The 16,340-nt window shown below is 39.8% G+C and overlaps 3 protein-coding genes across 4 annotated transcripts; 1 reads left to right on the forward strand and 2 right to left on the reverse strand.

Annotated features, from left to right (window-relative positions):
- Positions 1–2,534: 2,534 nt before the first annotated feature.
- On the reverse strand, positions 2,535–12,146 carry LOC128886354 (probable sodium/potassium/calcium exchanger CG1090). Of its 2 annotated transcripts, none has more exons than XM_054141167.1 (9): positions 11,588–12,146; positions 8,940–9,362; positions 8,378–8,609; positions 8,187–8,299; positions 7,598–7,773; positions 7,301–7,527; positions 6,917–7,219; positions 6,575–6,808; positions 2,535–6,284 (listed from the first exon to the last, which is right to left on the reverse strand). In XM_054141167.1, the coding sequence occupies exons 1-9, from the start codon at positions 11,603–11,605 to the stop codon at positions 6,085–6,087; spliced, it is 1,926 nt and encodes a 641-aa protein (XP_053997142.1). In that variant the 5' UTR covers positions 11,606–12,146; the 3' UTR covers positions 2,535–6,084. The 2 variants fall into 2 exon arrangements, with proteins under 2 accessions (XP_053997142.1, XP_053997149.1); XM_054141174.1 differs by having other exon boundaries at positions 11,154–12,146.
- Positions 12,147–12,351: 205 nt separating this feature from the next.
- On the reverse strand, positions 12,352–13,868 carry LOC128886653 (tetratricopeptide repeat protein 1). Its single transcript, XM_054141731.1, has 4 exons — positions 13,297–13,868; positions 13,048–13,224; positions 12,774–12,956; positions 12,352–12,698 (listed from the first exon to the last, which is right to left on the reverse strand). Exons 1-4 carry the CDS (start codon positions 13,597–13,599, stop codon positions 12,519–12,521), a joined length of 843 nt encoding a protein of 280 aa, XP_053997706.1. The 5' UTR covers positions 13,600–13,868; the 3' UTR covers positions 12,352–12,518.
- Positions 13,869–14,897: 1,029 nt separating this feature from the next.
- Positions 14,898–16,203, forward strand: LOC128886723 (mitochondrial inner membrane protease subunit 1). Its single transcript, XM_054141872.1, has 3 exons — positions 14,898–15,519; positions 15,653–15,841; positions 15,942–16,203. The coding sequence occupies exons 1-3, from the start codon at positions 15,418–15,420 to the stop codon at positions 16,086–16,088; spliced, it is 438 nt and encodes a 145-aa protein (XP_053997847.1). The 5' UTR covers positions 14,898–15,417; the 3' UTR covers positions 16,089–16,203.
- Positions 16,204–16,340: the final 137 nt, after the last annotated feature.

Below are 16,340 nucleotides of genomic sequence, written 5' to 3' on the forward strand. Positions count from 1 at the left end.
CCGCAAGGATACAAAGTCTAAAGCTGTTCGATAAACACCTTGTCTCCTTATCCTTTCTTTTCGTTATCTAATTTCTGTTTCGACAGAATACAAAATTGACGATTATCATCGATCGCTTAGACTCCGCATCCTTGCTGTTTATTCTCGTCATCAGGATCCAGAGATGGGCAAAATTTTCACCTAAATACAACGTTTCGAGTAACGAATAAAAAACGAACGAAATAAGTATAAGACGATCTTAATCGTCAGCTATCGTTCGAATGAAATTCTGCTCATCTCTTCTGGGATAGCTCGATCTTTCCTCGATTCTCTCACCGCGCGACGCTATTCCTCGTCCAATCGAAACTTTACCCCGCCTTCGAATCCGTGCGGATCCCAAGGAAAGTGCAGCGTAACGTTGTAGATACTTTCATCGGATAAGGCTGCGTTAATTATTGTCTTTTTTTTTTTTTTTTTATCGCTCGTGCTCCTCGATAGATTTACCCCGCACCTCTTTCACCTTCTTCCATTTTCCAATTTCGCCGCCGACTTTTCTTTAATATATTTTTTTGTGCTCTCTTCGCTGGTCGATCCTTTCGAAAGGTAAGTATCCCTTTGCCTTCGATTACGCGGAATGCATACTTGCCCTTTCCTTCGATTAAATACTGCTACGATCCAACTGGACGACAATCGTTAACTTCGTTCGCGATATAGTCTCTCTAATTGTCCCATCGGATTGTGAAAGGAAAAAGAAGGAACAGGGAGATGGAATAAAAAGTACTCCGTAAGAAGCAACGCGCGAGCGAATGACGAGAGACGAGTCAACTAGAAGCATAACCCTACGTCCTAATTGATCGTCGCGCGGCGACAAAATCGCTCGTAGCTGAGTCGCGCCTAGAGTCGGGGCAAGGTGTAGGTTCTATTCGCGCTAACTTCTCGAGATGCTTTTGTCGCTTAATACAGTCCGTCAATCGGTCGAACAATCTATATCGAACAGGTCGAACATTGCATTCAATCATGCGATGTATGATTAAATCTATAACACAACTTAGGCACACATATTTATCCGTGCAACACATGCACATTTACCCGAAACCACTTTATTCCGATAACGTTTTGTTTTGTTTTGTTGCGCAAACGAGCAACAAGATTCAAGCAGGTTTGAATTTTGTCTTGCCCATACAAATCGGCACGCTGTGTCGAAGTCATCGTCATTTTTTTTAATGGAATCACGGGATTTTTTTATGCCATATTATGAAAACTGGCGTTAAGACGAATTCGTCGACCTGTAATACTTGGTCGTTTGTTTTAATATAAAGCCTTAAATTGGAGTTTGAATTCAGTAGATTTAACGCAGTCTGCCAATCGATCGAACAAGGATAGAAGAAGGAGAGAAGGACAAAAGAAGATGCTCTGACGGACTGTATTAAATGCAATCGACAAAAGCATTTTGAGAAGTTAGAACCTAGACGTTGCCTCCACTCTCACCGCGGCTCAGTTACGAGCGATTTCGTCGTCGCGCGACAGTCAATTAGGACGAGGTCTAAGAAGCCAGCTAGTTAAATCGATGTTCGTCGATCCCTGAGGATCATCTCGAGTTCGACGGAATACTGGCAAAGGCAATCAAATTTCTCGATGCGACGTAACTTTCTTCGTGAAAAGGCAAACATTCTCGCCTCGTTCAAACGAATAGCGAGTTGAAAATGTTCGGAAGTACGAAAACGACAAGACCGTGAAGAATCAATTTGTATCGTGCTTTCGTCGAGCTGTTCGCGGAACTACGAGCACATGATCGATAAGTAAATTCACGGATGACAAAATAATTTTAAATACTTTCAGAGACAGATATGAGCCGTCCAAGGCTAGAAACTAAAATATCTCCGTTGCTTTTATGTAACAAAACTTGAAGGAGAAAAATATTCGAAAAATATTTCGAAAAATACTGACCAATATTTCCAATCTAACTCGTTACAAAATTTTACGGCCATCGATGCTTTTTTTTCAACGGGATGACACATTTTTGTTATCAGAGGTAAACGCGAGAATTAGGTCGAACGAGGTTCATGGTAGGCCTAAGTAAATGTTCACGTGTATTCGTTCGTTTCTCAGATTTTCGATTTAGGCCTGGTGTTGGACGAGCGTTTCTTCAGCTTCTAAACATTTTGTTGAATATAGAGTACATTTGTATTTATAATATAAAGTGCTGTTACTTAGTTTGTATGTTCCGGGAGAGGAGACTCGTGTATGCACGTGTTGGTTGCCCGTGAGCCATGGTGGCACGTGGTTTGACTGATCACTATCTATATAAATTTTGTATTAACTAAATATATTATATTACTTTTGAGAACGAAACGAGTGACTGTTTACTTGGCAATTCATCCATGTTTAACATGGTAGAAGAGCGTGGTTGCGTAGTTCGTTCGTTAAATGGTAGATGCATGTGGATCGAGAATATTTAGAGATTGAGCACATGTTTGGTAAATGGAAAATGAATTTGAAAAATATAGTAAGAGCCAAGACATTAAGCTAAGCGAAGAAATCAAATGAAACTTAAGATATCAAATGAAACTTTGATTTTGAAAACTGAAATTTACAATAGAATTAGAATAAAAGAAATAGAAGAAATGGCTAGGCTAGCAAAAATCGATGATATAAGTATTCCAGTGTTTGATGGAATAAATTTTGCAAGTTGGAAATTTAGACTCATGAATATCCTGGAATATAAAGATTGCCAAGAACCTGCTAAAAAAAGGACTGCTACCGGCAATGAAGATGTTTGGAAAAAATGTGATCTAAAGGCTAAAACAATTTTAATTAGTGCCACGTCAGATAAGCAGTTAGAATACATTAGTGAATGTAAAACAACTTTTGAAATGATGTCAAAGTTAGAAAAAATGTATACACCCAAATCAACGTCCCTGCAAATAATAAACAGAGGAAAATTATAACATACACTCCCGGAACATACAAACTAGGTGGCAGCACTTGATATTATAAATACAAATGTACCCTACATCCAACACATTTGTTAAAAGGAACGGAGATATTTTAGATTTCAGCTTTAGCCATTTCACCCCGTTTATATTTTGTAAGAATATTGGTCAAGCTTTGATTTAGCCAACGAACGTCTGTGCATTCGACGATCGTGTCAAGCTTTAGCCTCCCCGCAGACTGCAGACTGTCGGTCGACAGTTTGATCAAGTTAAAGGAGGGCGCCAAGGCTAAAACTAGCTACCAGTAGTTACCGAGACAAAATTTTGAAACTTTTATATAGTTTTTAACGCTGAATTCAATGGTGGAAACAAAAAAATGTTTAAACAATTTTTTTGGATTTAAATAAAAAAATTTTGAAAAAGAAGTAGAATCGAAAACTCCATACGCTTGTTTATTCGTTAATTTTTAAGGAGTATTTAAACAAATTTTTAATCACGCGAATGGATCCAGACATATCTATCCCCTGAGACACAGCGTCACGTGCGCGATCCGCGGCTCGGACGTTGAGCCTGGAGCGGTAGTGGGGGTACAGTAGGCGGTGCCTGAAGCCGGCGACTGACTCGCAACAGAACGCTGTAATGTAACTGCTCGGCACGAATTTTACGGTTCGACACCAACGTTACGTTACAAGGTCCTTTTTGGAATCACGAATGCTCGCTTCGAACTCTCGGCTGAATTCTCTCTCAATGCTTCCTACTTAGGTCAGTGAAAAGTAGACGATCGAAGAGGTTCGTCAAAAAACCGACAAACCAGTGAAGCTCGCTAGTCCGCCAAACTTAGCGAATGCTCGCGTTACATTACAATGTTCTGTTGGAAGTCAGTCGCCGGCTTTAGGAATCGGCTCGAAACGTGCAATTCTGATCATTGGTGTGCCCATCAAACTGATTTATCGGCCGATACACCCTCATGCTGATTAAGAACCCGATCAAACTATTAGGAGATAGAGAGTCTGCAGTCTGCGGGGGCTCTTACTCGTTAACTCCGACAAACTATACACTAGGCTAGAGAAACGCATCGAACTGAACGCGTATTTGCACCACGATATTTGGAGCGGTGAAATCGATAAAGGCTACAATCTATGTATTATATATACACTCGCATAATTCTCATCGAAAAATACATAACGGCTGCTAGATCTACAAAAAAGTTGACACTTATCGCCATTGATTCATCCGCGCAACACTACCGTAAAACTTAAGTAGAGCGTAGACGAGACGGTAACAAATTTCAATGGAGTAACACGCAGCATAATTAACACTTTAACGACCGTTAGCCTATTAATAGGCTTTTAATTAGGACAGCCAATACTTTGTTATGTATTATTCACGTAACATTTAATGCTTCCATCATGATACGAATTATAAAATATTATGTAGATATTAATCGCGAAACTATTCTAATGGATAAAATTAAGATGAAATAATATTAACGTTGTCGAAATAAAAAATATTATCATAATTCGTTCGTGTTATACAAGTTACTACAATTGTACCAAATAATCATACTGTACAAATAATGCCGTGTATTCATAATTTTTCAACAAATAAAGAAAACAAAATTATTGTCAGTATAAAAAATATTATTGAATTTAATTATATATCCAATCGCTACCGGTCGGTAAAGTGTTGAGATAACGAAAACTGCAAACATTGTACGATCAAGAGCATTAAAGCACGAATCCGTTACCGAAATTACATTAATCCCTTCGTGTCCACCCTATCTATTTTAATACACATCAGCTTTGACAATTTATATTGCTATCGCGATATCAACTATGTACCCCTCCCCTTTTATGGATTATTTCGTAATCGTCTGAAATAGGTGCTGGATTTAGCAGGTATTATATTATAATTGGTGCATTACTTTTAATTGTGTCCGGTGCAATTTCTTGACGATACATTACCTATACATTTTTAATCGCAATTTTTAAGATCTCGTTATATTTACCACGTAAAAAGACTGATGTGCATTAAGAAGTAACTGAACATTCGCTTCATCTAGATCCAGGCGCAAAGCTGTTAACCATGCCTGTAAACGACTAAAGTCGCGTACATAGGATCCCACTTACTTACACGATTTATAGATCGCGAAGCCAAAACGGTTTCGGACAGGAATTCGAAGAAAAGCACGATGAACCGGTTCGATCGATCGATCGATCGGTCTATCTTTATCTTTATCTTTACCGACTCTAAACTGCTTACTATTTAACGACCGGTTGTCTTAATACTGATAAATGTATTGTCCGTTGAAGTGACTCGAAAAGCATGCAAACACGCTAACAGATAAATTCTCGCGATTTAATCCTACGGGCTTTCTTTCTCTCGGTGTTTCGTTTATTTTTTATTTTTTGCTTTTTTTCGGAAGAAGGCTCGACCGATATAATATATACAAACTAGGAGCAGAAGAAAACGGTAACATTTACAACAGCGCCGATACGACGTACGACTCTCTATCGCGACGGCAGCGTGTTAACGGAGGACGCGATTTTGCTGGAAGTGTAAACGCGACGTGGAAAAATCGCGTCGCTCGAGTCTTTGTTCGGGCAAGTTTTGAAAGATTCGAGCCCTTCTCTGTACGCTAAAGTCGTACGAGAATCACCACGAGAGACATAGACGTTTCATGCCGTACGTATAAGTATGCTCAATTCCGGGGCAAAGTGGAACACGTGCCCACTTCTCTATCTCGTCCGCGCATGGCTTTTCTTCCCTCGTTTATTCTCGCAATGAGAGGGTCGCTAGCGCCAGACGTCACCTTCGATAAAATTACTACGACACGGTGCGATTATACCAACGTAGCAACTTTATTAAAATCAGCGTCAGCTACTGCTAACCCTCCCCTTGTTAGTTTCGATTCAAGTGAAAATTAGAAGAGGGGAAGGGAAAGGGGTTTGGGAGGAGCAGACGGCAAGAAGAAGAAGAAGAAGAAGAAGAAGAAGAAGTTGTAGTAGAAGAAGGACGATGCTCGAGCGTTGTTGAGACGGAGTTCGCGAACGATTCTCCATCGAGCTACATCTTACGCGATGCAACGCGAAAATTCGGTGTGCTTTGCTCGCACCGTCGACGATCGCTTTCGTTCGAACGAATAACGACCCTTGTTCCGTATCGCGTGCGATTAAAACGAGCTAAAGCATACCGGAGGGTTCATTTCGCCGAAGACGTTCAGCTCGTAGAGCGAAGCAAACACGATGAACACCAGGTACCAGAGCATCAATACCACTCCGTATCGTCGGTCCAGTTTCCAGCCGTTCAAGTGGGTCGCTAGTACCAGAAACACCACCGTCGACAGCAGAGACACCGTTGAATACGTTAAGCCTGTGCATCGTAATAACAAGAAAGAGAGAAAGAGACAGACAGAGAGTCAGACGAAAAACAAAGGGGAAGGAAAGAGTAAGAGTCTTGTTCAAACATGGACAAAATTCTTATCTTTCTGGTCGAATAAAAATTTCAAATTGTTATAGAACGAAATTTTTCGTATCTTTGGCATCGTCGCGCTTCAATTCGTTAACTCGCTGACTTTTGCTGGAATTACAGAGGATGCGAAGCGAAACGAAGGACGGTGCGGTCGAGGTGGAACGATACGCGCTGGCTCTTCGTCAACTTACCTCGACTGGTGACGTTCACGTGCGAGCCGGGCTGTATCATAGCCGTTTGTATGAACCATGGAAGCCCAAGGCAAACTAGGATATCGAAAACGTTACTCCCGACGGCGTTGCTCACCGCCATGTCACCCAAGCCTTCCTTGATCACTGCCAACGAGGAGAGCGCGTCAGGTACGCTGACGCCAGCAGCGACGAAGGTCAAGCCCATCACCGTGTCGGGTATACCGAGAGTGCTGCCTGTTGAACCAATCGTCAACGTTGCAATTTATATTTTCATGTCTTTACTACGCGTATACACGATAAAAAAAATTGCAACGCTACTGCGAAGCATAGCGATTAACTCACCTATAATCGTGATCATCCACACCATAATGTAACTGTAGAAACTAATCCACACCATCGACACGCAAAAGGTGAAAGGGTACCAGTTTCGATATTTCTCTTGCCGACAGTCAGGCATTGTAGCGCGACACATGAAATGAATCGGATATACGAGTCCCCAGGTAAACAAGGTCCATTTGCTGCCGTCGACAGGCTTTTCTAGCGGCGACACTTCATTGGGATCGGGCTCTTTCGCTTTGTAGTATTCGGGCTGTCTAGGAGGTGGCGGTTCGTTCGTTTCTGGAACAGGGCCTCCACCTACTCCGCCTGCTATCAAGTAAACGTTGTTTATTTCGTATGTTCCAGACCAAAAACATCCTCGACCCAAAAACTGTCATCGTCGATTACCTTCTTGAGTTTTAACTTGGTCGGTGACAGGCGAATTAGGGCCCGTGTAAGACAATCGATCCTCCTGCAACGATCTGTAGCTGACGAGAGCGCTTTCCTCCGCTGGTTCGTCGTCTTTCGGTAAGAAAGGTATGTTGTAGGATTTTGCCCAACGTTCCAGTCTAGCGTTAAAAGCTAACGCGACGCAATACACGCCGTACATGATTAACATAAACAGAGACTCCATCCTGAAAGCAAATGTCATCTCTCGTAAAAAGAGTCGAGTCCGTGGTTATTAGGGTAAACTAACCATCTTACCAAGATATCGATTCGTTGTAAATTGTACCGAGCATCACGAGTATCGACACGGCATAGAAAAAGCAATCCCGACACAGAGGCCACCAGTTCAATTTGGACACCGTCGAGGTGCAAAGACCGCAAACTGATATCACAAACATTATATTGAATACCGCGCTACCGATCACGCCACTCACCTGTAATCGTAATAGTGCAAGTTACAATCACCAAGTAATAAGTTAAACTTTATTCTCTTCATGCACGAGCGCACGCTTATTATTCAAAGTTTACCAATCTGAACGGTACAGTAAACACTGGATAAGTGTAAAAAAAATCGGGACCCAGCGCCAGCTTTAGCAATATTGGCGCTCCGGGCAAGATTACCGTGGCGGAGGGTAAATTTTTTAAGAAAAGAAGACAAGGTAATAATATAAAACGACGAATGTGTAGTCAAATTGTAAAAATGGTTAAACAATGAAAGAATATCGGTATATTCGCATACTAGGGGCATCGGAACTGCGGCGCTTGCACTTATCCAGTCTTTACTGAGTTTAGTAATTTAAACGGTAATTTAGTACTTGTATCGCATAGGTGAATCACGTTTGCTTACTCCGATATCATCTTTTGCGAAGAAAACACCGATGACAACAGTCGCCAACTCTGGTGCTGAAGAACCGGCAGCCATAAACGTTGCCCCAGCGACATCCGGCGACAGTCGTAGTTCTACGTACGAAAAGGAACGTTTCATGTTTCTTTGTTGACTAATCGTACACCAGATATAGTATATCAAAGGAATCTTACCTTCGCAAATCCTGTCCAAGCTAGAGACAAAGTAATCGTCGCAGACAATTGCTAGGCCCAGGAACGTATAAACAGCGACCAAAATGTGTATGATGAGTCCGCCATGTTTTCTAGCATTTGGTCCCATTACAGGCCTTGGAAACTGTTCGATGGCCGGTGGTGAACAATTCTCTCTCCGCGGTCTCCAAGTTGCGCGCTCGTACGTGTACCTCACTGTCGTTATCGTTGGGACCTATGTATCAGAAATGCATTTTTCATGCGCAAGCCAACTTTTTAATAAGTATTTTTATTAATTTATTTCAAGCTCGCTACATTTTTTATCTTATTCAGGCATTTTACCTTATTTAAGACAATGCTCGGAATTACTTGTACATTTCGGGCAGATTCCTAGGCACCGCCTACTGTACCCCCACTACCGCGTCATGTGCGCGATCCGCGACTCGGCTGTCGAGCCTAGAGCGGTAGTGGGGGTACAGTAGGCGGTGCCTCAAGAATCTGCCCGAAATGCACAAGCAATTCCAAGCACTGATTTAAGGATAAAGAAGAATCTGTCGCGTCTCACCGTTGTGGTTCTTGGGGCACTCTTCGTGACAACGGTAACCACTTCTTTTTTGGGGACGTTCCCTTTCCCCGGTGACTCCTCCTTGGATTGATCGCGTATTTTCGTCGGCTTTTCGTCCGGTGATTTTTGTTCCTTTTTGTTCTCCCCCTCGTTGGCGCTCGTCGATTCATTTTTCTCAGTCTTCTTTCGCACGGGGGTAACCGTTTTCAGTTCCACCTTCGGTTCCTCGACTTCCGCATCCATCGATAACGTGGCAGATTCTAAGGTACTCTCTACGGTCCAGCTTTCCTCGGTGCTCGTCTCTTCCGTTGGCAGTTTCGCGGACATAACGTACTGAACGAGTATGTAGACAAGGAGAAAACCAAACCGCAGAGGCCATCTTTTACGCCGCGAGTTACTCAATTGGACCTTCATCATTCTCGACTAAAACAAATTCAAGTAGCATAAATTAGTATTGCGAGAAACGCGTTTCGTTACGACTACAACTCCACGACTACTTGTTAAAGTTCTTCCACGCATTACCACGCGCTGCGAACAGTTTCACCTGCTTTACATACTTTTATCGATGAGACAAATAATTTCGTCGCAGTTGCGCATGTTTCGTTAATATTTATTAATGAAGGCATTCGGTGCCTGTACGTTGTGTACGTGTTGCGTTTCAATGCCAAACGGTTTTGTATGGAGTATAATATAAGAATAATCGAAATGTTTTCGTTTGGACGTACGCTCATCGTCACAGTGATAGCCCAGGTGTGCTATCTTTAGTTTCTCAATGACGCGTGTAAAATTTTTCGTCTGTAACGTGTAATATCGAAACATTACGAGCTCGGAATATGCGGTTCGCTGGAAATAAGTCAATGTCGTAGATGTTTGTATACAAATGATAACACTCTGTTAATATGTTTGCTGGGCAACTTGCGTCGTATACGCGAACGGAAAACAGTATCAACACGTACAAGAATCAATGCAATTGTACGCCAATGGGATAGGATCAATTTCCCAAAAAACTTTTGTGCGAAATTGTAGTTTATTCGCTTCTTTTTTTATAATCAATGATATTTTACATATTCTCGGAAGTCTCTAAGATAGATATAGTTCAAACAACATGTACTAGTTAATACAATTTGTAAAATTACCAAAAAAATGCGAAAAGTGGGTAAAAGTATAGAAGCAAGAAGTATCTATACGATTCTTACGACGAACCATTTACAGTAGAATTTGTAACGTAAACACATTAGTTTATTGCTCCGTACCAATTTAGAAAACATCATATTTCCAGCAAAGTACTTTTGAACAGTTGTGCGAATATTTATTGGTTCAACATTTCTATCGATTAATTGTTTATTTTCTTGTTAATTTCGCAACTTACGTAAATAGTTATTTTTTTTTTTTTTGTAATCTAGAGACTTCCGAGAATATGTAGAATGTGATTGTTTATAAAAAATAAGTTAATAAATTACAATTTTACACAGTTTTTTTGGAAATCGATTGGTGTACGAATACTTTCTACACCCACTGTATATAAATCGATCCAAACCGTACAATAGAAATAATAGAAAATAAAGGTTATTGTTAGTTAACATTTATATTGATTATTATTTTCTTATTGTACACGTGCTATCATTACAATAGTTTTTGTTGCGCACTAAACCTTAGACCCTAAACCCTACTTTACATTATTTTCAACGAACCGTATATTCTGAGCTCATAATGTTTTGATATTACACGTCACAAACATAAAACTTTACGTTAGTTATTGATAACACACTTCTGCTATCTTTTTGAAGAGGAGTGTACTAACTCGCGTCGAGCATAATAAACATGTATACACATACGCGTATCGCGTACACGCACGTCCAACGTCACACATTAGAATATATTTATATAAATACAAATTTTCGCAAATAAATCGCTTATACGTTGGTTTTATTCATTTCGTACGCGTCTTCTTACGTGCATGGCATCTTCTTACAGCACGGTTGTATTAAACGTTCTTTCGACCTAGTACGGAAAAACTTGGCGACGTACTTGAACGCTATCGAAGAAACTAAAGAAAAAACGAAGACAAGTACAATATCGTTTGTTGCAATTAGTGCGTGGGGGAGTAAAAGCGTGTGACAATCAAGGTGGCAGCGAAAGTGACCTAGTTCGGCATATTTCTAGCGATCGTTAAACGATACGAATCAACGTACCGGAACTCACAGACCGGCTTACCTCTTTCGCGGAAGCGTTGCGAATCGTTCGCCAATAGATTCGATGTCATGCACCTTTATCACGCCTATTGACGTACTTACATACCTAGGCGATGCTCGAACGATAACCAAAACCAACCAACTAGCTGGCGAACGATCCGCGGACGTCTTTGCAATTTACATCCGATCACGGATGTTCGGATAGCCATCGAAGAAACGGGCCGTCGCGATCGCAACCGTTCAACGACACGACCGGATACTTTTAAGTCAAGCAACGATGACAAATTTTATCATCGCGTCACACTCGAATTATTGATTTGCACAATAGCTGCGGGTCACCACGATGCGTTCTCGGCGTGTTCACGCGACATGTAAGCGTCAATTTTCTTGGTTACGTGAGTGTGCTTCCAAAACCACCCTCGAGTTAACGCGGAGTCTGCTTTCGCTCTAACTCACCGTCGACATCACGGCCATTCTTGAGCCGCCGATATTTCAACTCGGCAAAATCCTCAGTCGTTCGTGCCACGCTCTCGCATCCCTTGTTTCTCGCCGCTCTCTTCTTCCTCTCGCCCTCACCCGTTCAGTTTCTTCTTCCTTCCTATCTTGGATCTTCGCTCCGATCAGGATGTACTCCTCGGATGTGTACCGCGCGCGATAGTCTTAGTTTCAACGATCCCTACCGGTGTACAGTGTATACTCTTCTCCTACAAACCGATACAGCTTTTATCGTTCGCTACTGGACTACGAGCGTCGTTCTGTCGTTCGCCACCCTTACGTGCTGCTCGCGAATGAAGCTTCTCCTAGCCTCTTCGTGCCACCCTCTATCCGCCCCCGCCTTCTCACCCGTCTCTGTACGCCACACCACCCTCGAATCTATCACGTGAACACGCGTGCGCGTCGCAATTACAACGTCGCGGAAACGATACGTAAACTTTGCTAATCTCGGAAAGAAACGCACAAGTACGCGACATGCCTCGGATGGCTGACATCGATAACAGAGAAGAATGTCTCTAAGAGTTACATTTGCCAGTTTAAATGATACCACGCAGATGTAGTAGATCGCTATGCTACAGGTAGCGTGAATATACACATACGTGTACACAGAACATAGTTTCTTTTTGACATAGCATGTTTACTACAAATATATGTACAGTACATTAACCTTGGAATAGTATACTACTTCGTAAATCCATCCACGCTTTCCGAAGTTTTCGTAAATACGTATATTTCAATATTTGCTTTAAATATTTAACGTTATAACGTTTATATCTTTATTATAATAAGAAGCACATCGTTCCAGCAGAATTTACAGAAGTATTTATAAATATTCTGCAACTTGTACAAAGTTCAAACTTGTGGAACATACACCGATTAACATATTAATGTATTAACTAGGATTTTGGTGAAACTTAACGGAATAACTGCTACTGTCTGGATCTTTTTGCAACTGAAAATTATTTGTAGAAAGCCCGAAAGGTTTTAGCACCATATTTCCTAGATCCTTAAGCTTTCCAAACATTTCTTCCTTTAATTTCTCGTTCCTTTCATGAATTAACGGAGGTAATCTCTAAAAATTATTAAAAATTAATATAACGGTATCGCGAATATTTCGTAGAGGTGGAACCAATATTTGTATATTTACCCGAACCGCGTAATTTGCTTCTGTATGACTAGAATCGTACGTAAGAACCTTCTTGAAATCTTCCAAAGCTTCGTCTAGCTTATCCGTTTCTTCGTACAACTGTGCTCTCCTAACGAGTGCTTTCAAATAACTGGGATTTAATTCTATGGCTTTTGTACAATCGGATATCGCGGATTCTTTATCCTACGGACAAGTACCATACGAGTATAATGTAAACGATATAATCCTTATAAAACTAACATTTTTATTAAAAATTATGAGTCAAAGGTATTACCAAAGATTTTGACTTTGCCGCAGCTCTATTTGCGTATAAAATAGATCTTTCTTTACTGTAACCTAACGGACAAATTTGTATCCCCTGTGTGTAAATTGATATTGCCTGTATATATTCTCCATTTTTAAAAAGATTGTTACCCTCGTTTTTTAATTTCTCCGCTTCGTCTCTGAATGTCTGGAAAAAGTGAAACATTAGCGGCATGTAGGTTATAATTTATATAATGCAACAAATAAATATCTAACAAACTTCTTTTTCACTTTCAGAGAGTGTAAGTTCTCTGTCTTTTAATAATTCTTCATCCACGAAATCTCTTGGAAAATCCGTCGTGTGCGTATCTTGTATTTTACATTTAGTATCATTGTCGCTATTCTCTCCCACTTGTTCGCAAAAATCGTCCGGCAAGTTGCTCCGTTTTACATTCGATTTCGCATTGTTGTCATTCGATAGAGAGGTTTCATCTGCACTTCTACAAGAACTTTCTAGATCTCTCGTGAGCTCCTCTATGATCTCTTCGTTGGTTTTTAAACCAACTTTAGATGTACTGTCCATCGCAGTGTTTCTCACTTCGATGATTTTACTTTTTTTCTCGATATACGCGATCAGCCAAATAATGAGGTTAACCGTAGTAACGCATACTCGTTATATTAAACCATATCAAACAATCGAGCAAATTTATTTGTCAACTATGACGATGTGATTGCAGTTTACGTTGACATTTACCTGTGATTCGTACACTTGGCATCAGAGTGCGTCTTCTACTTTCATCTTCGACCATACATACATGGACTGCTCAAGCTATAGTGTAGTCCGTGACCAACATCTCCCATGCCGAAATTACGAGTAAGCAGTTGTGCGCAAGCGCCACAGTCAATGGGCGATAGCAGTGGGAAAAGGCGCGAATTGAAATTTTGAACGGTTGTCGAACTACTCTTCGACCATTGGTCGAAGCTGCAGTCAGCCTGTCATCGAGATGGAATTTTTGCTATAGTTCTCGAATTCAACGCATGCGCATTAGCGTCATGTCTCACTTTTGGTATGAAGATGTTGGTTACGCTCTGCTCAGTGTATAAAGAGTAGGCTTGAGCAGTCCATGTATATATGGCAGAGATGGGCAAAACTCTAGACTTCGAATAAATCTGAAATTTGCCGATATGTTTGTCTCGTTTCCTCTTTTGAACATTTTCCAAAGAAGGAAACGAGACAAACACATCGGCAAACTTCAGATTTATTCGAAGTCTAGGGTTCTGCCCATCATTGATATATGGTCGAAGACTTCTATCCTAAGAAGGGCTATGGGTTATACCGCTCACTAAGCCGCTCTGTGAGCGGCTGATTTAGAACTAGTGGCGCCATTGGTGGCGAAACGTCCAAGTTTGTAGTGAAAATAGTTCCTACTGTTTCTGTAAGATGGCACAACCGATATCTTTTAGTCAGTTATTCTTTATTTTCCATAAATGCATAATTAATACGACTCGTTACTTCATAATACTATAATGTATTAGTTAATATGTAAAATTTGTCATTTTAATGAATAAATAATAGTTATCGACCGTTTAGTTAGTGGCGCCATCGGTGGCGAAACGCCCAAGTTTGTAGTGAAAATAGTACCCACTGTTGCCGCTAGATGGCGCCACTAACTCAAAAGGATCGATATTTATTGCTGCATTTATAATAATAATGCTTAAATAATATTTTGAAATAATATATTGTAGCGTTATAACGCAAATAATCGTATTAATTATGTATTTATGAAGAATAAAGAATAATTAATTAAAATGTCTTGGTAGCGTTATCTAGTGAAAATAGCGGGAACTATTTTCACTACAAACTTGAACGTTTTCCCACCGATGGCGCTACTGGTATTATAACCGTTTCAGTATAATTTATATAGCTTTTGGATGCTGCCAATCAACTGCATTTTCTTGAAATTCAAAATAATCAAAATACATTTACATTTACATTTGTTAGTCACTAAGAAATTTACTTTTGTAAACTATAATCTTTATCGCGTTATAAGTATTGCATTGTTTACATCGTGTATCGAAAATTTGTAAAGATAGAAATTTGTATACAACTCATTTTTGTGATATCATTTGTATCATTCCATGGTGCACTACACGAAAAAATATTCACTTGAATAGCATTTGCTAAGTATCAATACTAACAAAAACATTTTGTGTATCGGTGATGTAAGATTTGATGTATGTACATAGCTTTTAAACACTTTGGTATCCCACAGTGAACAGTTGTTATGTATTAAAAAAGCGTTTGTTACTTGTCGTTGATAGCACCATTATTACAAATGATACAAATTCGGTGTCTAACTAACCTCTGTTCCATTTAGAGTAATGTCATCTGTGTCCACTGATGACTATGTCTACTAAATTTTGTTATAAGATATTGAACACAGTCGTGCAATCTGCTTGTCTGATACATTGTATTAACGAATATGTAGGAAATATTGTAGTGGTAAGAAATTCACACAATATCTATAGATTACTTTAACACTTTTGGAAAATGACAAACCAAAAGTTTGTATAAGATTTACTTGAATTATTCTAATTGGATGCGTGTTATTCATTTTATTGGTTCTTTTACATAGTGTGCTGGTCCGTCCATGGAACCAACATTGTACAGTAACGATGTATTAATCACAGAGCGTGTATCTGTGAGACTACAAAAATTGAAAAAAGGTGACATAATTATCTCTAAGTGTCCCTCTAATCCAAAACAACACATATGCAAGAGGGTTGTAGGGTTACCAGGAGATAAAGTACGACATGGAGTCATAGTATGTAGAATTAATCTTAAAAGTTAAAAGTAGCACATGCTATTCTAACTTTGGACATAAAACTATTGCAATTATATGAACCAAGAATATAATATTTTAGGTTCCAAACGGACACGTTTGGTTGGAAGGTGATAATAGGAATAACTCTACCGATTCTCGTGTGTATGGACCTGTTCCACAGGGTTTATTACAAGGACGTGCATTGTGCAAAGTATTACCATTAAGAGATATTACTTATTTAGCTTAATAAATATATTATTTATATCATTTATAATTTTATTTACAATTAACCTGGTCAGATATATTATTTTTGTGATGCCCATAGGTAAAGTATGATAATAAAAATCTGTTTCAAGATATAAGACTTCTAAAATATTTAAACATTTGTTCTTCCCTATAAAACTTTTACAATATGTTATTTTGCATGTGCCAAACTTAAATCATGATTCACGATCGTTGGAATTGAGAATTACGAAATGACTATGTTCTATAAATATAC

Source organism: Hylaeus anthracinus, unplaced genomic scaffold (assembly GCF_026225885.1).
Source record: "Hylaeus anthracinus isolate JK02 unplaced genomic scaffold, UHH_iyHylAnth1.0_haploid 0, whole genome shotgun sequence".
Taxonomy (NCBI): domain Eukaryota; kingdom Metazoa; phylum Arthropoda; class Insecta; order Hymenoptera; family Colletidae; genus Hylaeus; species Hylaeus anthracinus.

What these genes read in the sequence shown, in the direction of transcription:
- LOC128886653 (XM_054141731.1), bottom strand. Translation starts at nt 13,599, where the DNA reads ATGGACAGTACATCTAAAGTTGGTTTAAAAACCAACGAAGAGATCATA. An exon ending in TCTCTGAAAGTGAAAAAGAA is followed by an intron (nt 13,225 to 13,296) that starts GTTTGTTAGATA and finishes CACTTTTTCCAG; the next exon opens with ACATTCAGAGACGAAGCGGA. An exon ending in AAGCAAATTACGCGGTTCGG is followed by an intron (nt 12,699 to 12,773) that starts GTAAATATACAA and finishes AATAATTTTTAG; the next exon opens with AGATTACCTCCGTTAATTCA.
- LOC128886354 (XM_054141167.1), bottom strand. An exon ending in CTTGGACAGGATTTGCGAAG is followed by an intron (nt 8,300 to 8,377) that starts GTAAGATTCCTT and finishes TTTCGTACGTAG; the next exon opens with AACTACGACTGTCGCCGGAT. An exon ending in CCAAGTTAAAACTCAAGAAG is followed by an intron (nt 7,220 to 7,300) that starts GTAATCGACGAT and finishes ACTTGATAGCAG; the next exon opens with GCGGAGTAGGTGGAGGCCCT.
- LOC128886723 (XM_054141872.1), top strand. Translation starts at nt 15,418, where the DNA reads ATGACTATGTCTACTAAATTTTGTTATAAGATATTGAACACAGTCGTG. An exon ending in ATGTAGGAAATATTGTAGTG is followed by an intron (nt 15,520 to 15,652) that starts GTAAGAAATTCA and finishes TCTTTTACATAG; the next exon opens with TGTGCTGGTCCGTCCATGGA. An exon ending in AAGTACGACATGGAGTCATA is followed by an intron (nt 15,842 to 15,941) that starts GTATGTAGAATT and finishes ATAATATTTTAG; the next exon opens with GTTCCAAACGGACACGTTTG.